Source organism: Dasypus novemcinctus, chromosome 5 (assembly GCF_030445035.2).
Source record: "Dasypus novemcinctus isolate mDasNov1 chromosome 5, mDasNov1.1.hap2, whole genome shotgun sequence".
NCBI lineage: Eukaryota > Metazoa > Chordata > Mammalia > Cingulata > Dasypodidae > Dasypus > Dasypus novemcinctus.
Window position 1 is genome coordinate 116,832,399 of NC_080677.1, and position 24,727 is coordinate 116,857,125.

The following is a 24,727-nucleotide window of genomic DNA, read 5'->3' on the forward strand; positions in this document are numbered from 1 at the left end:
CAGCCCCTTCCTCTCTACCTAGAACCCCTGATCTGTTATTTTCTCACATTTTTCTTCCTTCCCTACCTGAATAAATTACTGGCCTAACTCACCCGGCATGCTCTTGAAATTCATTTCTGCAGCATAGCCAAGAACCTAAATGAAATCCAGTAACACCTTTCTCTCTCATCTATTATCTCTCAATATGCCTCTCTCTATCCATCTCTCATCTCTCATCTATCATTCCTCTATCCATCCATCTACTCCTCTTATACCTAAGCTCTCTTTATCTACCAATAATAGGAATAGAACTCACTGCTTGAGTTCTAGGGTAAGGCACACATGCTTTCAAATCTCACCTACTCAATCAAAGACCTTGTGCAGTTATGTCACATCTCTAAGTCTCAATGCCCTCATCTGTAAAATAGGATGAATTAGTACCCACACCTTACAGAAGTGTTGTGGGGATTAATCGAAGCTACGTACATAAAGCCCTTATCAGAATTTCTGGCTCAAAAAATGTTAGAAATTGCAAAGGTTAGTTTTTCTCCCTTCCGTTTGTTCTCAGGAAGTGTAAGCCTCCAAAGAGGAGGTTATTTTAATACCCGGTACTTTTTGGAATTATTCCTTAAAACTTGACATTGAATCAAGGCCCTACAAATGGCAGAAAGCAAACATCTCTTTGTTGTTTCACAAAGGCAGCAGTCCTCCTCATGCACCTTCTTTTTTCTTTTTCTTTTTTTTTTTTTTTTTGGCCGTTCGGCTTCCTCTATAGCAATTGAAAGGGAGAATCCAGGATTTGTCCCCTCTGGGGTTTTGTTTTCCATTTTATTAGAATCTAAAGTGGTCTCAGACAACACCTCGGCATCCACAACGGGTATTTAGATCTGCTCAGATGAAGAGAAGGACAAACTGCCAAGACTTGGAGACGCAGACGCTGGGTGAAGACCTGTGCTACCTTGTCAAGTGGGTGGGACCTGCAGTCTGTCCTCCACCTCTCACAGCTTTGCCAGGACTCACTGACATGTTTTTCTACACTTGGGGTAGAGATTAAGTAGCTCACAGTGTGGCATCGAAGGGTCAAAGGGAACCTTAAATGGTGTAAATTCAGTCTCAATTCTACTATCCCCTTGGGCACACCCCCTCCATATATATTCTGCTAATTAAGAGTCTGCATGTCTGTGTTCCCACGACATTCTGAAAGGCAGGAAACAAGTCTCTCCCTCTATTTCCGAAATTCCTATGCACAATATGTATATGCTTAATATGCACTTGCTAATCTGAAAGGCTCAAACATATGCATTCATATTTGAATGACAACCATTGAGGCCTCCTCTGTTTTTTTATTATTATTTTATGTGACAGGAGAATAAAAGTCTTTTTTTCTTTTTCTAATCATCTTTCACTATAATTTACCCACATGTTCACAAGCACCCTCTCCCTCCATACTCATGCTCACTGCCATTTACCTGGGAGAAAGAATAAGAGTCACAGTTAGGCTATAAAAATCTTTCTCTAATACAAAACATTTTAGTGTCAAATTAAAAATGAGGAGTATATTTTCTAACGACCATATCCACTGTATTGTGGTTAAAACAGGCATTTCACACTTCTAGAAAATTTAGCCCTGCTGCTTTTCTCTTAGAGTTGAATACCTGTCCTTGTGTTTTAATAGGTAGTGCGTTGTATTTGTTATAAAGATTATGAAGATTTTTGCAGCATCTCAAATGTAAAGCTATTTTTGAGTAAGATAACTAGAGAAAAAAACTGCAGGTATTTAAATAGGAGAAAGCAAGCTAAGGCAGAATTCAGGAGTAAACTCGAAAAAAATAGGACCATGGACACTGACTTGAGAAAAATAAACTTTTATAAGTCTGTAGGGTTTTTTCAAGCTTGCATTCTATGCTTTCCCTTGAATTTCTGAGACAGCTTGTTGATTGCATTGCATTTCTAACAGCAGTCGCCTTACACAAACCAGCCCTCTGCCTTCCCTGATCCTGCAGCTCATTGTCAGCCTACCCCACAGGATGCCTTGTTATTTCTCTTCTGATGTCTTGATGTGCTAGTTATTCATCTTGCAGAGCAAGCTGGGTTGGGGAACCCTCTGTGTTATAAGCTCTGGCTTTATTTTGCACAGACTCAAGATGAGAAAATAAGCTTTGGGGTGAACTGCATGTGCTAAGGCTCTCTAATGAGTGTTCAACAATGTGCTTTGTGTCCACAGGTGTCCCATTCAGAACATCCAGGCTAATGCATAGTTCAGGAAACGACCCAGCAGCTGTTGGCCTCCCTTGCTGGTGCCTATCTTGTCATGCTCCAAGCTGAACTGAATTATATAACACACGCACGCTAAACAAGCAAAGGAACTCCGTGTTCACCACTCTCGCTCCTCAGAACTCTAAGGTTAATACCATTTATCAAACTGGCTTAAGGGCAGGTTTTATAACTGCTCAGCTTGGCTACAAACCAAAGAGATGTTTGTTTTGTGAAAATAAAATCCTTCAGACCAAATATGGTTTAGATTTCTCTTTGGCTATAAAATAGTTTTTAACCAAATACTTTTACCTTGTTTCAAAATGTATATCTATCTAATCCATCGACGTATAGATGGATAAAATAGATGATAGGTAAGTAAGGTAGAGAGCAATGGAGATGAAAGAGATAGAGATCCATTTACAGTTTCATATTCCACAGCCTAAAAGGTAGCCCGATGCCTTTATTCATGTCCACATGCTAACTGCAAAACTGATTAGTGGCAATATCTCTATTGTCATTAATAGTGTTTTTTATTGATAGCAAGTTCTCAGATAGTAGATATTAAATGATATCTTATGTAGGGATTTATAATTTCTCTATAAAAATGTTTTTTTGCTAGAGCTAGATACTGACTAAAGCCTGAGTGGATTTTTTTTTTTTTTTTGCTGAACATCAGACTATGGTTTTCTCTTTTTGTCCAATGCTAATTTATATTCATTTTTCAGTTGAACTATGGCCACAGCCTTTAGAATTTCAAGCATATTTAAACATACATAACAGATAAATAAAATTTTGTTATCTAAATCTTGAGTTAAGTTTCTTCTTAGAGGTTTACTATTAGGGATTTCTTTTTTTGTTTTTGTCTTTTTGTTTTTGTTTTTTTGCTTGCTTTACTTAAAATAAACTATCAGTGACTAGGATAAGTAAAACAATATGCTTAATATTAATAACTATATTTTTCACAGATTTAGTATACTAAAAGTGACAAAATAAGAAGTTTGTCCTAATAATTGAAATTTTATGATATAATGTTTAAGAGCTATTTTATGTCAGAGACAGAAATGTCTTTGGTTGAAACTCAAAGAAGCCCTCTGGTACCCTCCTTCCTAATCCATTTAAAAATTCAAAAATCTTTTAAAGATTTTTAAAACCCATTTAAAGATTTTAAAAAGATTTTAAAAATCCTTTAAAAAAATGAAAAATAAAACAGATTTCTAGGCTTCACCCTTATAGTTTTGGATTTCATAGGTTAGGGACAATACCTGACAACTTGCATTTCTAACAAATTCCCAGGTAAAGCTGGTGCTGCAAGTTATAGGAAGCATATTTTGAGAACCACTAGCTTAAATACCATCTGAAAAGTATTCCATGGGAAGAGATGAAACAATTAGGAGACTAAAATCTGGCAAGAGAATAGCTGCTAGATCAAAAAGCTTAAAGGGATCTTAGAGATCTTTTTGTCTAGGTACCTTATTTTACAGGAAAGGAAAGGAAGGCCTGAAAAATTGAAATGATTTCATTAAAATACATTGTTAGCCAGTGATAGAGTCTGGTCTAAAACCAAGAATCTACTTTTAAGTATTTCTGGGAGACTGCTATGGTCATAATAAGCCTGATTTTCAATAGATACATGCTGAATATATTGCACACACATTCTGGAAAAGAAGTTCTCAAATGTATTATATATGAAATTAGTAATAAGGGCTTTTTTAAAATGAACATGCTAAGACTCTTCTAAAGATTCTGATTTAACATATGGAGGATAGAAAACTTTTAAACAGCAAACCCAACAGATTCTAACGCAGATAGACCAAATTTTAAGAAGCAATGGTTTATGCCATTAGAATTGTACATGCCAGTGTTTTTATGCCATAGAATCTATATACAGGAGAGAAAAGAATGCCAACTTTTCGTTGAATTGTTTTTCAAAATACTTATACAAATTATGATCATTCCCCACAAAATACTACAAGGTGGACGAAGTAACTATCATTATTTCTTTATCTTGGCCAAGAGGACATTCTCGAGCCTCCTTTTCCTCATCCATGTTAAAAGTTATGAATTGTTGTGAGAGTAAAAGGAGATAAGATGAGTGAAAGCAATTTGAATGTGCAAATATTAATTGTTGACCTCATTATAGATAAACCTAAAGAGAAGTACAATTTTTAAAATATCAAGTGGGACATATGCAGATAATAGAGCCTTAGATTGCATTTAATAGTTTCATCCTGGCAAAATCTTACTGATTGATCAAAGGAACTAGAAGTAGCAAAACCCTGGTAACATCACCAGGAGCTCAGCCTTATAAGCACTAAATTACCTGGACCAGTACTTGCTGACTAAATTTCATCTGAAACATTATTGAATGTAATCTCTATATGGAGCTAAATGGTTTTCTTAGAAAATATGTTGCCCAATTTCTGTCCCAGGACATTTCCTGCCTCTTCTGACTCAAAATTGAATTGGGAATTGGAAACCAGACAAATCTGACTTCCTGAGCTTCCTTTTCTTTTAGCAAAGCTGAAAAAATCATTTGTGAAGGGGGAAAAATGAAAATGATCCATTTACCCTCAACTCTGCCCTCACTCTTTAAGAGGATCCCTGGAGTTGGATGAAAAAAAAAATACAGAAAGGAAGGGAGCGTCTTCACATCCCAGCAGGGTATGTGGAAGAGGAGGTGCTGACTGTGGACAGTGAAGAAACAACCATGTTACAAAATACCCTCCCAGGACTAGGAACCCTTCCAACAAAGAACATAAGAGACTGGTTCTCCCTTTGAGGGCCCTCCACTTTGTTTTTCTCCACATAGTTTAATCAATATTTATTGAGCCATAACAATCTGGCTTTCACTGTTACTCTGGTATTGAATTTCATGAGTAACTACATTTTCCACTGGCTACAGAACTAATGACAATATATATGACTGGCAGAAGATCATTCCTTTGAACATAAGAAAGTGAGTGGTTTCAGAGAAGGAGCAGGCATTCCTGGGTGAGTGAATCAGTGCTCCTCTAAAATGTGGTTACTCATAATACCAAAGCTCTGGTAGACCAAATGGCCTCTTTTGGAAGATGTGGCAGAAAACCATCCCATGGGCAAGTTATGTATCTACAATGATTATAGAGTTTCCATGAAAGCTGACACACCCAAGGATCTCCTAAAATAAGGAGCACAATGATAAAAAATAGTTTGCCAAGAATAAAATTAACTTAGTCTTATCTTATTCTAGTGAGAATATGTTGCAAGAGCTCCTGCCAAGGAAGGTAATGAGTACCGGAAATCCAGAGTTTGGGTGGGAACCTGGTCACCACTGACCAACTATTACATGCCTGAGGCTAATTCTCTTCAAATGGCCTCACCAGACCTTAAGAATGCTCACAAATATCCTACAGACCTGAGAAGCCTAGGCCCAACTCTCCACAACTCCTTCAGGCATAGCACATTCATCTTCTTCCCCAAAATCAGCTCTTCCTCTAAATGTCCCCTTTCTATCAGTGGCATTAGAATTGTTCCAAGTATATCAACTTGAACTTTTCCTTTTCCACTCACACTATATATTCCACCTTCCCTCATAATTCTGAGTTCGAGATGCCTTTCATTTTCCTACATAATGTCCACAGAAAGAATCCCTCCCAATCACCTACTTACATCAAAGTATTAACAATACAGTCATTCATTCCATTGTAATTGTGCAAACCATTTGGGCTCAGAGCTCTGTGGTTAAGTAGGGATGAGAGCATCATTTATTATCTTCATTCATTAGATAACACTGACTGAAGTAAGAATCCACACTATTGCCTCTATCTAGAACTCTCCCTCCCTTATCTTCTTCAGTCTTTAAACACTGATCAAGAGACATTCCCTCTCCCATGAAAGGGTCCCTTGAATCTATCCCCAACTGAATTAGGTATCTCTCCTACCTGCTTTCAAATGTCAGGGCTTATCTAGGTCATTGCACTGACAGTGCACTGATTAGCTCTTTATGTGACTTCCCCATCCCCCAAGCCAGATTGTGCCATTTGAGGACAGGAACTGTACCGCATTCATTTCTGTAGTCCTAGTACTTAACACAGATCTTGGCATGTTGTGTTCATTGAATATTTTTGAATGAATGAATGAATGAATGAATGAATGAATGAATGACAAGCTATAAAAGAAAAGCCATAGAACATTGAGGAAAAGAAAAAGGAGCAAGTATTCATTTTAAGGGGATAAAAGCAATTTTAATGGAGTAGATGGTATTTAAGCAAAGCATTGAAGCATGAACAGGATTTCCAGAAACTGAAAAGCCCTAGGTCTTGGGGGAAGGGGTGGTACATAGAGGATTACTTCTTAAAATTTAACTGATTTCTTTCCACATCTAATCTATTACTTCTCTAAAAATAATCTTTCTTATGACCTACATTTTACCAAATTTTTTTCCTTCCCTGCTTGTGGAGAACTTTCAGTGATTCCTTACTACCTAACAAGATAAAATTCAAGCAAGTTAGCCTGTAATTCAAGATTCTTGCTATTATTTCCTTACATTCCTTTCTCATCCTAACATCCACTCTCTGTATACACACTCTCTGCATACATCAGGCCATGTGCTCCCTGCCCCTCAAAACACATCCTGCTTTTTGTCATCTCTTTGGCTTTCCTCATCTCCATCTCTCACCAGGAATGCTTTCCCCCTGCCATGTGAAATACCACTGTCCTTGAAAATCCCACCCCCTTCACGCCATCTTCCTCTTCCACTTCAGCCCAGAATGTCTTCCTCCTATGAATAACTTGATTGAAGCTACTCTTTGATCATTTAATCCTATGCTATAAGTCTGCTTTGGTCTCCTTAAAAGGACCCAAATAAGGCATGTGCAGGCTAGGATAATGGCATGTTTCTTATTGTAAAATGCACAGTGTCGCAGACAAATATTCTGGTGTTTAAAAATCATCAGTAACTCCAGGACTCCTCTAGCGCTATATGAAGACTTTTTATTTGGGGGCAACCTTGTTATTCAGCTTCTAGAGGTTAAGAGGTGCTTAAAATGAATATAAAATTTAATTTAGTAAGAATAAATACAAATTCTATTATAAGGTTGGTCAAGAAGTCACTGGCTTTGTCTATTTGATGAAATAAAAACTTCCTACATTCCTGTTTCATCAACAGAATTATGATAATAGTTATTTTTACCTCTTCCATGCAGCCAAATGGACAATTCTTCCCTGCTGTGTAAAATTCTTCTACGCTGTGTTAAAACTGTGTAACAGCCCTGAGGTATCTTGGGCTTGTGGAACTCCCTCATGCTTTCCAGCCTTCCAGGATTTTCCCCTTAGCAAACTAAATCACTACCACTCTCAAACCTTAATCATAGAAGTCATCTAGAGAGAGGAGGTTCAGCACATCATGTAAAGGAGTGACCTTGTCACACAGACAGGTTGCAGGGCATGAAGAATCCATCACATAACCTTTCCCAGCCTCTGTGCCCCACTGTTGGATGTCCAAGTTTAATGATGAATGCTTTCCAATGGGAGACCGTAGCAGAATTTTTCCCCCATCCGTTGGTCACTATTGTATATTCAGCTGCACTGGAGCTAGCTGCTAATCAAAGCCAGAGATTCTCATACACAAACAAACACAGCATTGTGGACTCCCCCAGGGCTGGAATGCAGCAATCCCAACAATTTAGTCAGGTGATAGCAGGCTGGAGGAACAGAGCATCTCCTAGACACTCTCCTGTCTACTTACAACCCCCTCACCCTTCTCAGCACATGGGAGTTGAGCCAGCCAAACTGATGCTTGAGAATATAATAGAGAATGAAACAACATCCAATAATACACAATCAAAGAAGTCTAGTCTAATGACAGGATTCTTTGTCCAAGAGAGTGCATTCTGATTATTGTAATGGGATAAAAATAAATTACATACTACAAAAGCATATTCTTGTTCATTGGCCAGGGGGAAGAGAGGAATGTGAATCAAAGTATCTTCAAGTACTCCCAGAACAGGGGAATGGAGGTAGAAGACCATGCTGTTTAAGAGCTTCATAGTTTTAGATACATATTTGGGCTACAATCCCAACTCCATCTCTAACTAACTTCTGACCATTCTGAAACTCGGCTCCCTCATTTTTAAATTGGCACTATTGAACCTAGCACTAAATGTAAAGTTCTTAGTACTGTGACTGCCACATAGAGACTACTCAAAAATATTGGCAGTCATTAATTTTGGTGACTTGTGTTCAAAAGGAAAAGGAGGAGAATTAATAGGAAAACAAAGCAAGGTCTTCAACTCCCAAAGGTAGCTGGCAATAAGGGTGGAGGCTCCTCTGCGGCCCTGGCAGTTCCAACAGACTGTGCCTCAGAGGTCCTGGAGAGTCCTCAACTTTGGCTTATTGCTATGGGTCTGTGGCAAGGGAAGCTGGAGATGCCAAAGGGCAGCATAAAGACTAAACACAAATTGTCTTCATGCAATAACAGGAGGCTAGGCTCTGGGTATCTGAACATCTATAAAGGAAATACCCTCTGAGTATGAAGTCTAGAGCAGAAGGGAGAAGCTGGAGCTGATAATGAAAAAACAGTTGTTCCTCTCACTTCTGGCTGGGGCAGCTGGCTAATGTTAAGACGTACTGGAGTTGGCAGAGGCCCAGGTTGGAGGCTGGGGGAGAGGTATAAACCTGGTAAAGGGTTATGCCAATTCTATTCAACAACAAATATGTATTGAGCCTACTATGTGTCAGGGACTATGTTAGGTAGTAGTAAAGTGAAAGAGGAACTAGATATTTCAGCTAGAAGTGTAGCAGAAACAATGAGGTTAAACCACAAGATACATAGTCACTAAAACTCATCATCATTACAGTTATTTCCTTTAATTATAAAAGCCCCACAATTCAAGAAGTTCAAAATTGAAGTACCTTCATATAGACACTTCTAAATGAAAGTAATGCCAGTCAGATGCTCTCTTGAGTGATATAATACAAGGTCTGCAAAATTGTTTTAGGAAACACCTGTCAATATTTCCATTTCTTAGCCCTTCTAATATGCATCCCAAATGCTCCTTTGTTGTACATGACATTCCTTATTGGGTATCCCTTCCTCTTCATTTGAATAAAAGTCATCATTTTTCTGATAAATCACAGGGCCATAGTTTTTCCATTTCCACCCCTCAGAAAATGTTATTTGCCCCTTAAGCCTTACTGAGAGGTCTGCACTTCACAACCATATCTCTCACCTCTTTCCATCCAGAGGTTTCTGGCCTCTCTGCAGGTTTAAAAGGCACTCCATTCTCACTGAAGCATGACGAGGCATAATAAGTACCAATATTTGAATATTTTCAAGGGACAAAGTGAGATTTTGTTTAAATGCCACCAAGAATAAAGATAAGCAATCCCATATCACATTAGATGAGCCAAGGAAATCCATTTCCTTTTGAGGAAAAGTGTCTGCTACTTAAGCTCCCTTCCTTACTAAAGAAACATTAAAAGTACCAAAGAACAAGAGTCACATCTCCTATTCTGCACTTGTTTCCAATTGTTGTTGCTCAGGTTCTAATGGACCTACTTACTTCTTGAAATGGACCTGGAAATACGATTAGGAAAGGATAGATTTGAGATGGGAAGAAGACAAGAGAATGTTCATTCTTTAAAATAAACTTGGACTTCTTATTAGAAAAGCCAAAGCCTGAAGTTATTCTGAGTTTAAACAGGATTTTTGCATTATTCACACATTACAGCCAGTCAATGACTGTCAAGGCAGAAAACAATCAGGAAGCTAACGCGTGTGCCACGCTGAACTCTCAAAGAACCCCTTTGTGCTCCAGCCCATGAAAGGAGCCTCTTAGTCTCCTCCCCTTTAACAATCTCCCTCCAAGTATGGGGAGGACTTCAGTGGAAACAATGGGTTAGAGGGTAGGCGGTCCTTCAGAAAAATTGGCTGCAAGGACCAGATTGTCCAAGCCCAGGCCCTGCACTGGAGGTTGCTCAGGTCCTCTCTAGGCAGGAACTCTTCAGAACAGCTGATTTTGCTTTGTCTTCAAACACATCCTGTAAGAAGAAGGAAGGGCAGGGTTGCTACACAGAGCTGGCTTGGCTTCACAGGATTATTGTGCCAAGAGGCATATGCAGCCCAGGAGACTTAGAAAGCAAACAAGCAAATGCACCCTGGAGAACTCTCCTAACAAACACCACCACAGCCAGACGGGCTCAAAGGACTGGTGGTATTTGTGCAGTAGTCACCCATGGTGGGAGAAACCTCGACACTATCTGACTGAATTTTCCATGAAGTCTGAAGTCCCTCTCTCCAAGGACGGTGCTTCTGTCTATCAGATCCTTGGATCTTTTTCCCAAGTTCACTTCTAGTATTTTTTTCTTCTTCATTCTGCTGCCTTTGAAGTTAATGGTTCCCATTTAAATTCTCTCAGAATCACAAAAGAATATCATTGGCTGAGACACTAGAAACCCACAGAGTTAGCATGCTTTTAGGAAATTTGAATTCATTTAGAGAAAAACTGGTAGAAATCCACTTCTACCCACTTATTCCCACTGAAATGCTTTTGATCTAATTCTCCAAACCAAATTCATTTATGATAGTCTTGAAGTACACTTCAAATCCCCAGTTATCGCCTCCCAGAAGGCAGATTCAGTGATCCCTCACTGTCAGACTAGAGCTGCTATTTCAAAGGGCTAAACACCCTTTCAGGCTCAAGTTGGTGGAAATCCCAATCTGGCAGAGATACATAGATAACGAAAGCATTTGACTTTAACCCCTCCTCTACAATCAGGAATGTGATTGTCAAGTCCAAATTTGATCTAACACACTTTAAACTAGAGCCAATGGTACACTAGTAATCTCAAATAATAAAAAAGCAAATAACTCCCCAAAGGGTGCAAGCCCTAGGACAACATGCATCAAAGACGTTGGCGGCTCCTGCCGTTACCCACCTGCAGTGCATCAGGTTCACGCCCCTGGATCCCAGAGCAGTTCTGAGATTTCCCCAGCTCTAGGGACCAGCTAAGAAGGTAGGCTGGACCTAGGCAGGAGCAGGCAGCTGTGGTTTCCCTGGAGAGACTTACCCCTAGCTCTGTACCTGGGAGAGCCCCCAAGGGTAACACTGGAAGATAATGTTTACTCAGCTTGACTTTTAATTGGCACATGCTAAAATACATGGGATTATTTGTTCCCATCTGAACAGCTACATCCTTTATTGAAAGAAAGATATTTTGTTTATTTGTATTTTTCTGTTTCCAGTTTTTTAAGGAGAGTCCATTCCCTTAATTTATGCAACATTTTCTTCTGATTCAAATTTACCTATATCCAGCCAAATAAAGTGAATTCTTATTTTAACTATCTCATTTGGTGGAAACAAAGGCACATGTTAACATGTATCTAGCTAATAAAAAATATAACAAGCATCAATTATAAGGTTGCTTTAAAAGGTTGATACAGAATTATGCATACAACTATTTCAAAACAGTTATGACAAAAAAAATCAGTTAAAAAATCAGAAAGTTAATAATGGTGTATATTTTGAGGATTATGAACTAATATTTTCCTTCTTTAGAATTTTATAAAATGTGAATACTGTGTACCATGAGAACATATTTTTCTAGAAATAGAAAATGTATTTCTTCAGGCACACATTTGTGTTTTCCAATTAATAAACATAATGATGAAATAATTGTTTCATTATTTTTCACATGGTTAAAATTAAGCAACCTTGTCACAAGTTTGACATGCAATGAGCTATATTTGACATTCTGCATAATACAAATTGCCAGAGACGTTACATTCAAAAGGGAAGGGTATATTTTAAACACAAAAAGAGGATGGGAAGAAAGGCATTATTTTATTGTATCAAGACATACGTACCTATACCTATCAAAAATAATCTAATAATGTACCTGCTTTTCTTCCTACAGCAGCTTCAGGTTTCCTCATTGGAACCCCTTAGACTTGATCTAAAGACAAGCATTGCACATAAACACACGGAGAGCAATGGCTTTTTAAATTTTTCGTTTTATTTTGTTTCTTTGAAGCCCTAAATTGACCTTTGCTTCAGGATTTCCAAAGCCACGGGTATTTTTTTAAGTAGAAATCCAACTTCTGGCTTACCATGAACACCTCTCTAGCCAGCTGACATGCTCGGTGGTAAATAAACCTCTGATGTTCTTACACTCACAAATGAAGCCCACTGTACGTTAAAATCTCAGAGATGATTCTGCTACTGGGACAATAACCCCGTGGTAAAGTCGAGAAAATGCCATGTGGTCAGTAAATAAAGAAAGCCATTATGAAAATTCTTGGTTGGTTAAATCTGGACTCTGAGATAAAAAGCTGTCTCCTCTCTGGGCAGCCCAATGGCTTTGAGGAAGTCACATAGACTGATGATACCTGCTCTACTTCCACTGTAGCAAAGAAGAGAGAATAGAATATGTTAAAACTCTAAAGAATAGACTACTTCAATACTAAGGAAATATATTACATTATATCCGTTTGATATTAAGACTGGAGTTTCCTTAACACATTTTCACTAGTTCTTGTCCCCCTTCCTTTAACTATTTATTTATTTATCTTTATTAGCAAAGGTAAGGGTTTACAGAACAATCATGTACAAAATACAGGATTCCCAAATACCACCCCAACACAAATACCTTGCTTTCGTATGGAATGTTTGTTAGAATTGATACCACATTTTAAAAACTGAACTATTAATTATAGTCTATGGTTTAATTTAGGATTCACTGTTTGTGTAGTGCAGTTCCATGGATTTTTCTAAAACTTTTAATTCTGTTACCATATATGCAATCTAACGTTTCCCCTTATCATATTTAGATATATATTTTATTACCGTTAATTGTGTTCACAATGTTGTGTTACCATCACCACCATCCATTATCAAAACATTTCCATCATTCCATGAAGATATAAGTACGAGCTCCTTTGCATCCAAGAAGTATTTTTTGCCAGCCATTCTTATAATTTTTTTTCAGTGGTGGCTATCATGATTGGAGAATTCTGAGCACTTACCTGTTCCCTCAGGTTTGTTGATTTAAAGTACAGTAGCTTGCTACTCAAAGTGAGGTCTGCAGGCCAGCAGCACTGCTATCACCTGGGAGCTTGTTAGAAACACAGACTCCCAGCATCTACCGATTCAATCAGAATCTGCATTTTAGCAAGAACCCCAGGTGATTGTATGCACACGAAAATTTGAAAAGTATTGCTAGAGTGGAAACAAAGTCTAGCTTGCCAATTCTAAAGACCCAAATTTAGTGAGAATAATTATTTGAGAAATATGTTATGTATTCTTTAAGACTCCTGAGAAATAACTTTACCAAAATATTTAGTAAAAGAATTCATAACCATTTTAGTGTAGCTCTACTTAAGATCATCTTGTGGCTTTTCTTACTGTGATTCAGACTTCCTTTCCTTCACACGGGTCACACATTTTTCCTCACTTCATCAGGTCAAACTTACCTTCCAGCATCTTAGGTAACTTCTAGGTGTCCTGAGAAAATGACAATGGTGGCAGCAGAATTGTTGAAAGAGAAACACAGAACTTGCTTCACTGATTTTATTAGATAATGTTTAATATAAAGGCTTACAGTTCATAGATATTGCCAACTTGCGATGTAGACAAACATCATCATATTCTCCATTTTATAGCTGAAAGACCTGAGGTTCCAGGAGGTTCAGCGACATACTCAGTAAGCCATAGCGATCAAAAGGCACAAATGAGATGAGATGCCCATTTCTGAATCCAAACCATGACTCTTCGTCCTGTACTTTCCCCATGGCAGCAGGAGGATTCAGAGAGGACCTTCAACAATGACGTGGCTGCAGAGACTGCTCCCCACATGAGTTGGGAGATCTCCTGTATGTAAAATGCTCTTACAGAATCTATGGGAAAGACCAAGCCTAAAAGTCTGATATGGAGGCCATACATGTCCAAATGCCTCAGGCCTTGATCATAATCATGTTCTGTCCATTTCTTTTCAGAAAAAGTGAGTTTTGTGTCAGTATTTAGAAGAAAGGAAGAGAATGATTTGAGGGTGTGGAGGGGAGAGGCATTTCAGGAAGCAGTGCATTCACACTGTATATTTTTACGAGTCCAACTGGGGCACAGAAATGAAAGCAGTGTGGGAAGGAGGTAAAGAGGTGTTTTCATTTGGTGCTACATCATAATAATCTTCAATTTCATCATTCTCATCAAACTCTCCCTAACAATCAGATTCTATGTTCAGTACTTCACATCATTTTCTCAAGTAAAAATTATGTCAATCTTGGCAGTATTCATATTACATAGTAGTAGTATTAAGAAAATAGAAGAAAGAATGGCCACGGTATTTACTTACGGTTACACAGCCAGTAAGGAGGGTACTTTTGGTATATACCTCTATGTCTTTGACCCTGGAGCTCAAATATTGGATCATTAGCACTAACATTTCTAATGGAGCACCTGCATCTAGATCGCCTGTCAGATACCCAGGTTCCTTGATTTTACTACAGACTTCTCAAATCAGTATTTCTAAGATGGGCCTTGGGCGTCTAGATGCTGAGATGTAACTCAATGTTATTTTGAAAAACATTGAAGACAGAGAAGCGCTGCCCAAAGTTATTTGGGTTCTCAATGTACTTATACCAATGTTTAGGTTTGATGTGAGAGGCAACTAGGAGATGAAAACAATTTATTAGCAAAAGAAAGAGATGTTAAAAAGAGGGAAAAATCCAAACTAGAAATTTTAAGACCTTTGTTTTAATTCCTGTATAACTTTAAATGGGGCCACCTTAACTTCTGTAAGCCTAAATTTTTGCATCAGCTTAATCATCAAAGATACCTAGCTCAGCATACTTCAATAAAGTTGTTATGAAAATATGATGGGAAAATAAATGGGAAAGATTATGAAAACCAAAGCTTTATAGCCCCCATTGGAGCTATGATGAAAATAATGCTCAAGTGATCAGTGTTGTACCTTTGAATAGTACATTTTTATAAAGAAGAGGTAGGGATTCTCTCTTGGTGATATCAAAAGTAACTGTCACTCAAAGATCATGCAGAGTTGGGGTCTTAAAATGAACAAGGTAGAGTATGATTAGGAAGGCACTCCAGAGTCATTAACTGGCAGGGCTATATGGCCTTTGGGATGTAGGACATAAAGAGAAGAGAGCTGGAGAGGCTGCTTCCAGAGAATCAAGCATGAGAAGGGAGGTGCTTGGGTTTAAACAAGAAATTGGCATCAGGTGATAGTTTAACGGAGCAGGAGATTAGGCATAGGAGACAGATGATCAAGGCAATTGGGTCATGAGGGGCAGAGAGAATGGTGTTCAGGGTCATTATTTATTTTTTCATTCATTCAGCAGATAGTTATTGGGCATCTTCCATGGTCTTATGTTAGACATTCCAGAGTCCTCCTGATGAATGAGAAGGAATCTGGCTTCAACGACTATGTGGATGGGGTAGAGCTGGTGTTATGGCGAGTAATAATGAGAGGCAAATATGTATTGTCCAGTGTTGACACCATGCTGGTAAAGGAGAAGCTGAAGCTGCTGAAAGGTGCAAAGAGAGGCTTAGAAGAAAAAAGGAGAGATGAATTTTAGGTCCACCTTCAGGGAGACTCTATACTGAGAAACACTCCGTTGGTGCCCCAATTTCTATGTACAATTTCATCCAAATGCCAGCTGAAGTTGGAGTATTTGGTTTCTTTATCTCCATGTTTATATTTTTATTAATGGACTGCCATCTCTCATATTTAGTACAAATTTCCCTGAGAAGTATATCTAGGGTGAGGTAGCATGCCTTTAAAATTTTATTTATTCTAAATAACTCAGAATGAATTCTTAAGATGTCATTTCCAACTGTATTTTTTTTTCCTGTTATTATGTGGCAACTGTGAAATGAAAACATGAAAGAATTGAGAGTTCAGTCTCATCTCCAGAATAAACTACATTAAAATATCAAAAAGTCAGGGATGCTTTTGAAATAAATATTGAATATCATCTCCTATGTTTAGTCTTTTATGAGCTCCACTTTTCTATCACTCAAAAAAAATGTGCTGTCTCTTAAACCTCTTGGGACAAAAATCTTGTATGCACATGCCTTAATACAACATGTGTTACAGCAATTTGTGTTTTAATAATATTACTCACACATACATGGAGAGACATAAGCTGCTTGAAAGTATATTTATTTATTTATCTTGGTGTCCCCTATTATACTATCTGACTGAGTAGGAGAGTCAATAGCTTGAGAAGTCTGCTAGAAATAAGAATAAAATACACCCTTTACTTGAGTCTTCTTCCCCCAGGAGTATTTTGCTCATATCATTCCCTTCAGTATTCACTTTTTTAAAAAATTGAAAGTGTGAAACTAGAGCTCAGTAGAGAGAACGGAGAGATTTGAGAGTTTCCAAATGAAAGTTGGAGTTTAAGCTGACAGAAGTGTCATGATCAATACTGAGGCATATGGAGAGAGAGAGACAGAGGTAGGCTGAGAAAGATGGTCATATAGAAAACTGAAATCAGAAACTTTGGAAATCAATGTCCATATTTAGAGATTGAGGGGAAAAAAAGGGGGGGGAGTAAAGAAATAGTAAAAAAATTTGGAAAAAACTAAGATAATTATATGTCAGAGGCTACAGTAAAAGATAATCGATAAGAGGGTGCTGTTTGGCAAACAGTGCTGCTGTGTGGTAAAGAAAAGGAAGAATTGCAAAAAGTCATTACTTTGATTAAGTGACTGCCTTTTAAAGCATTATTTCCAGAGAGTGGTGAGAATAGAATGAATTTTAATTGTTTGGGATCTAATTACTTTTTTTGTCTTTGGAACAAAGGAGTTCACAAATTATCACCATTTACCAAACACAAAGTATTTGAAATTTTATAAGTATGATCCCCTGTGTTTTATTTCTTAGGAAACCTATAGTTTCCAGCACAATATTGGATATCCAGAAGATACAATAAATATTTAAAATAACTGGACATAGAAGTAAGAAAAATTGTATTGTTCAGTAGGAACTCAGAGGGTACGGTGGAAATAAATAACACTGGCCGTGCCCCTTCATTCAACTTGGGTAACTGCAGAGAGAAGTCAACATTTACTACATTGATAAAGATGTAAGATGGGAAATGGACTTGGCCCAGCAGTTAGGGCGTCCGTCTACCATATGGGAGGTCCGCGGTTCAAACCCCGGGCCTCCTTGACCTGTGTGGAGCTGGCCAACACACAGTGCTGATGCGCGCAAGGAGTGCCCTGCCACCCAGGGGTGTCCCCCGCATAGGGGAGCCCCATGCGCAAGGAGTGTACCCTGTACCGAGAGCCGCCCAGCGCGAAAGAAAAGTGCAGCCGGCCCAGGAATGGCGCCGCCTGCACTTCCCGTGCTGCTGAGGACAACAAAGCAGACAAAGAAACAAGACGCAGCAAACAGACACAGAGAACAGACAACGGGGTGGGGGGAATTAAATAAATAAATAAATCTTTAAAAAAAAAAAGATGTAAGATGACTTTAAGCAGCGTCTGAGTCAAAAAAAAAAAAAAAAATACAGTTGAGACAATAAAGAGTGCATTGATCTGAAAAAAAGATTTGAATAGACCAGGTTAGAAACATGTCAAAATTTTAGTTAGCTATGTCAACTCCCCATGCATTTCAAGATTTGCATAAACATTTCTGAAACATATGTACATAATGAATATGTATCATTGCATGTTTGGGGAAGCAATTGGGCAAGAGACCATAGGACTTGTTGCATGGAAAATGATGGCCAGTGGATTAATAAGAAAACTAGAGGAAAGAGAAATAGTGTAAAAGTTGGTGAATTAGAAGCAAAGAATCAAAACACAGAAAATAAGCTGTGTTTTGAAATCATATGTTGGATTTTACAAAGAGCAATTCTTAGAATTAACTTGAATATCAGTTACTGTGACTCACTTCTTTCAAAATTAATATAACAGCAATGAAATTAATTTTTGCTATATCTGAATTTAGGAATCTAAGAATTTTGGTTTTAGGAAATTCATTATGATAGTGGTTCTTTATATGAAATGTCATTTTATCTAAAGCTATTGTACAAAAGTGACTCAAAAAATAAAGCTCAGTCAAAGAAATTAAATGTTATGTCTCAAAATTCTCTCAAGCATGAAGTAGTCACTGTATTTTTTGCCTAGTCTTAAGAACTAGGGATTAAAGGTGAATATGATTTATGTCATAAAACCCACTATATTAATACAATTATAATGCCCATTATGATGTCTTGGTGCAGCTAACCTTTGAAACCAGAGCACCTTCATTTAGTTTTTTTAAAAGATTTATTTATTTATTTACTTATTTATTTATATCCCCTTCCCCCCCCACCCCATTTGTCTGTTCTCTGTGTCTGTTTTGCTGTGTCTTCTTTCTTTGTCCGCTTCTGTTGTTGTCAGCAGCATGGGAATCTGTGTTTCTTTTTGTTGCATCATCTTGCTGTGTCAGCTCTCTGTGTGTGTGGTGCCATTCTTGGGCAGGCTGCACTTTCTTTCATGCTGGGCGGCTCTCCTTATGGGGCGCACTCCTTGCGCGTGGGGCTCCCCTACGCGGGGGACACCCCTGCGTGGCAGGGCACTCCTTGCACACATCAGCACTGTGCATGGGCCAGCTGCACACAGGTCAAGGAGGCCCAGGATTTGAACTGCAGACCTCCCATGTGGTAGGCGGACGCCCTAACCACTGGGTCAAGTCCGCCGCAAGCACCTTTAATGTCATAGCTACTAAGTACTAAAACAGAAAAAAGTTGTACTTTATAATCTAGAAAGTTTGTGATGATTCCATGGAAATTGTGCCACATATAAAACTGGCATTAAATAGATGGAGAAAGTAGATGGAAATTTGAATTGACCATAAATATCAAGAAATGAGAACAACTTTCAAAAAGGTGATGGAATTCCCTTCAAGCCATTGACTCTGGATAAAACAAAAATAAGTGCAGCTCAAAAACCAAAGGTATTTAAATATTATTTGCTCTCAGGGCAATTACACAGCATTTTGCCAAAAGGAGACAAACATGCTTCTAATTAATCATGAGAACAGCTGCCAGAGGAGATAACATTCCTCACTCATATAGAGAAGGCCCACTAGACATCACCACCAATGCCATTTTGCCAAGGTAGTTGGAGAGCCAAGGCTCTGATCTGATGCTCTGGAGTCAATCAGACCTTCATCTGGTTTGGGGTGCACCCTGTCCATTCAGAAGTGGAACCCATTTGATTTTAGATCATCCCGAGTGGTCTCAACTTGGACATCATCTTCAGAAGAGAGGTCAAAGACAACTCCCCTTATTGTTGTGCCACCATAAATGTGTTAAGAATAAGAATTTATATTCTAAATTCTGACTTCTGGTCCTCAATCCACCATTACTTTATTATACCAATTTTAACAAACCGTCTAAACTCAATTTCCTGGAAAAATTTGAATAGTCATGAAAGCATCACATCACAAATAGGAATATAACCAGAATTCATGGGAGAATGACATTTAAATTAAAAGCAAGGATATCATCAAAGGGAAAAAGCCATTTAAACTTAAAATATTTATTTTACGAAGTTTATTTCATTCATGGAAAAAATTTAAATATCTGGAGATCTCATTTCTCTCAGGCTACTTTCAATGATCTGAAATTCAAATCAGGTCATTGGCATGACTAGAATTAAAAAATTTAAAATTCCCATCATTTACAAGGGTTCTGCTATATTTTGATATACATGAAGATGAAATGAGGTAGATGAAAACTTTCACTAAATTAATAAATCCAAATCTCTTGGAAATTGGTCTTGAAAAACCACACAATTATAATTATACACTAAACTAAATATATTTATTATATTATTCAGATTGTTAAAATGGTCAGTTACTAAAAGGCATATGGTAACAGTAGATTCCTTTCTGTTCCTGAGAAAATGTACTTGTATCCACAAGCAAACAGCTGGAATGCAGTACCTAATGTGGGTACACATGATTTTAGGTGGGCATCCCTCACAGATGCCTTTCAGTAAATGAGGAAAAGAAACTGCTGATAGGAATTTGTGGACAGTAGAAAGGAGAGATCATCTTCCAAATGGTGAAAGAACAATAAGACCTCTTAAAGGACAAAAGTTTCCAGAAGAATAGCATTAGTTGTTTTTTGTGAGTTTTATTTTTTAAATTCTCCTTTTTTAATTTAAGTGAGAAAGTAGATAATTGCTATTCTGAGATAACTCATGCCAAAGGGAGAAAAACAAAAGATCATATCTCTCTATTTTCCTTCAACTTAACTGAACCCTAAAGGTTTTTAATGATTTGGTCTTTAAAGTGCATAATGTGCTTAAGAAGGAAATACTAAAGATGAAAAGTAAAAGCTTTATTATCTATGTTGTGAAACTTCTCTTTTGTTTCACTCGAATCAACTTTTAATACTTCTACATATCAATGCATCCTCAGATGATCAAGGAGTAAAATGGGTTGTGCTGTTTCAATTCCACATTTGCCCGGGATCATGAAACATTTATTAGTTCAAAAGCACTCCTTGGTGGTTCCCGAGCTTCCTCCCTTGTCCTTCCCTCCAACACACACACACACACACACACGCGCGCATGCACACACACACAACTTTTCAAGCTCCTAAAGCAAAATGTCTAGATAAGCCTTAAGATGAGAGATGCTGAAAGCCTAAGAACTTTGCTCTCCCTCACATTATTCATTCTCCTCTCCCATTTCTCTCCCTGCTTCCTCTTCTATGTTCTCAAGGTGTCCTCAAACAAAACAGCTATTAACAGAGATGCGTGGATGAACAACAGAGTGTATATAAACTCTGCGTGTGTATGTATGTGTGTGTGGTGTTAAGAAGAAGTGATGTGTATGTGTGTGTGAGTGTGTTAAGGACTGAGTAAGTTGTATATTTGGTATGTTAAGTAGGGAGGGGTTGAATACATTCCTCTATTTAAATTATATTTTTGCCTTACTAGAAGCATCAATTCTGACAGAAGCTGTAAGTATCTGGCAAAGTAGGAATAAATATATTCTAGCTCCATGTGGGTGAAATAAAAAGTTCATGTACCTGTGCCAGGCAGTCACCAATACTAGCATTAAAATGAGAGATGGGATTCAAGGTGTCTCCTTCAATCTTAGGACTTATCCATTTCTAGCACCCTTCCTGGGCTGGCAGGCAGGGCACAGAATGCCAGCTGCTCTGTGAGTGATGTTCAATTCAGCTGGCACTGGGAGGAACAAGCCCCCACATCTTACCTAGAAATGCCAGCAAAGCGTCATCAGCTGGCAAGCCCCAGGGGCAGTCAGAGAAGCAGAGAAAGAATGGAAAAAATGACACCTGCTTGCTCAGGCTGCTTTTCTTTCTTCTCCACCCAGCCACCACACCTACTAAAGCACCAGGTTTTGCAAAGAGCCAACAAGCATTCCTCCAACCCACCCTGACATATTCTCCAGCTAGCAGAAACACCGTCTAGATGAGCATACATCACAAAAGCTTCTTTCTTTCCACTCATCTAAGCGCGCCCTACCTATCCTGACCTGACTTCCCCAAATACGCTTCAGTGTGCCTCTGGATCAGGTCAGTTTAGAAAGCAGCCTTATCAGCAAAGACACCAGGCAGCCCCTCTTCCGCCTCCCTCCATTATCTGGAGGCTCTCAGAAAAAGGGAAACGAGACTGTAGACACCTGGGGGAAATCGCGCGTTCCCTTTCACTTACTTTGAGTTGCAAATGTCCTCTCCCGCGCTCAGGCAGCCTTTGTTGGAAGGGGCGAGGGTTTTCTGCGGCCGGAGTCCAGGTACGCGACTCAGTGCTGCCGCCTCCTCGGCTGCTGCTGCTCTCGCTCGCTTCTGGACTAATGACTCACTGGTCTCTTTTCTTCCCACTCCCCACTTTGGATTTTCTTCTGCTCTGGGACTCCCTTGGCGGGATTTTTGGACTGGAAGGCGGGGAACCTGATCCTGCTTTTGACTCAATTACGCCCTGACAGGGAGTGAAGGGAAAGGAAATGGAGAATGGGAGGGATGAGAGGGACGGGCAGAGGACGCAGGCTGGGCTAAGGAGGGAGAGCTCTGTTCGAGAGCTGATTGGGGAAGCTTATTAAAAGCAGAGTACTCCAGGGGCAGTGTTTCCCCACAGGAGCAAGAAAACGGATTTGAAGGAAGAGGTGATGTGATGTATCATTGTTTTGTTTTGTTTTTAACAGAGACTGAACACAGTATTTCTTTTCCAAACTTTAGGCATTATCTATTCTTTAAATGGGTGTATATCCCATTTGGCAGAGTAGGATGCTGTTAAGTGTCAAACTGAGCATTGCAGGTTACAATTTTGCCCCCCCCCCCCCTTTTTCTTTTAAATTATATTGGGGATGAAAAGAACATAGTCCTCAAATCCCTGTCCCTCATTTCTCTCCACCCCCAAACTCCCATCCTCCTCACAAATTCTAGTTTCCTCAGCTGTCAGTCCCATCCATGTTTCACTCACCTGCGTGTCACAAAATGTGCAAAGTACATTTTGAGCTTGTCACAATGAGTGACAGATGTCTGAAAGTTCCCAATTAAGTGCCACTTTCCTTTGGGAAACTCTTTCTCTTTTTGAATTACTTGGTGCCTTTACTTGACCTATATAGGGACATGCCTTTGGCACCCAGATTTCAGGATTAATCAATGTAGCTTAAGCCCCAAGGTTTGTCTAACTCAGAGCCGGTGCTTCCTGGCTCTCTGGAGTTTCAGTTGAAGAAAGATGCTAAGGTAATAAATCTAGGATTTATTTAGTAATAAAAGAATATGACAAAAATGAGATTACAAAAATATTGTGTAAAATGCTTCAGAAATGTTTACCCAAACATTCTCAAAATGTCAAAAGGGGAGTTTTTCTGCCACTCATCAGTTAGTGCTGCTTTCTTCTTGTCTTGCTCTTTTGACACCCTTTCAGTTTGTTGTTCGATGGTGTACACCCCAAATGTGGTTGTAATATCCTTCCAGTTCCCATGGATCTGAGGCTATCACTTCTCAATTCAATTTCACAAATATTTACTATGCACCTTACATAACACTTAGAGTAAACATTTATTTAAAACCACCCCTAAACATCCCTAATTAGAAGGATTGTTTTGTGGCAAGCAGTTTTTTAGGGACTCCTGTCTCCCTGTATTGACTGCTATTTGGATGAATGCTTCATAGAGGAACTGCCTGGGTAGAGTTTTTACTAAATAGATAAATAAAGATTTTTTTTAAAGAGAAGGGTCAGAAATTCAGTTACAGACCTCCAGTCTATCTCCATAATCAGTTTCTCCATATAAACACCTGTAATGGTTAATTTCACGTGTCAATTTGGCTGGATTATGGTATCCAGGTGTTTTGTCAAACAAGCATTGACCTGATTGCTATTGTAAAGGTATTTCATAGATGACTTTGTATCTATTGTCTGTTGATTGTATCTATCTCTGATATCATCTACAATCAACAAAAGAGATTGCTCTAAGCAATGGCGGAGTCTCCCCATTCAATCAGCAGGAGGTCTTAAAAACCAGAACTGGGATTTCAGAAGACAGAAAGAATTCCTGCCTCTACTTCAACCAGTCAGTGTCTCCTGGCAAACTCAATTTCACCTTCATTGGAGTTTCTAACTTGAAGTCTGACCATATGGCGTTCAGACTTGACAATCCCCGTAGTCACATGAGCCAGCTCCTATAATAAATTGATTCTAATTCTCTGGAGAACACTGACAAATACATAATCCATACCATCTTCAGATGAAATAATTAAGGAACTAACTGCCCTTCTCTACGCATAGTGTTCAGGTTGCCTCTTGCCCTTTTCTGGTTCCATTTTCCCAACAAAGTGAGCAAAGTTTGCTTTAATCTGATTTCATCCATATAAACAGTGGAGGAATTACATAGTTGTCTTTTTGTTTGTTTTTGGGTTTTTTCCAGGCCCTTTATGAAAGGGACTTCACAGCATTTACTATCACTTCATAAAGGTATAGTTTCCAGGCCATTAAACAAGAGATTGTCCATTTTCTTTTTCTTCTTAAACTTTAATTAAATATCTATAAAGGTAACCTGTTGCTTCCAGGTGAACAAGACTGGCTTTATTGTGATGTTCCCTATAGGGCTGATAAAGTAAGTGTGAGATTCCCATGCTTCCCCTCAATTATATGTGTTATATAACAAATATAACTCTATTCAGATAGGTATCATGAAAATTATTAGAATCAATGGTTTTCAACTGGCAGCATTTTTGCCCTTCAGGGGACCTTTGGCAAAGGCTGGAGACATCTTTGGTTGCCACACCTGGTGGGTAACTGCTACTGGCATCTCGTGAGTACAGGCCAGGAGTGCCGCCAAAGATCCTACAACATGTAGGTTAGCCCTCCACACAACAAAGAATTATATGACCCGAAATATTAATAGGGCTGAGACTGAGAAACCATAACTAACATTATTAACCAAGGATTTTAAAAATATAAAGAAAGATTAAAGAGAGTTTTTTCCAAGAAGTAGAAGTCCATGAGATTGAGATTAGTCC

General features: G+C 38.6%; 1 protein-coding gene across 4 annotated transcripts in view; it reads right to left on the minus strand.

Annotated features, from left to right (window-relative positions):
* Positions 1 to 22,334, minus strand: part of PTN (pleiotrophin) — a 113,659-nt gene extending 91,325 nt beyond the window's left edge. Inside the window, exon 1 of one of the 4 annotated variants that reach the window (XM_004461662.5) lies at positions 21,918 to 22,334. Coding sequence is in view for 2 of the 4 variants with exons in the window: in XM_071215291.1 (XP_071071392.1) it covers positions 11,152 to 11,162 (11 nt within the window). In the remaining 2 variants the exon portion in view is untranslated. Of the gene's footprint in view, positions 1 to 11,151; positions 11,280 to 21,917 lie in introns of those variants that run through there. The other 3 variants (XM_004461663.5, XM_071215291.1, XM_071215290.1) reach the window with 3 other exon arrangements.
* Positions 22,335 to 24,727: the final 2,393 nt, after the last annotated feature.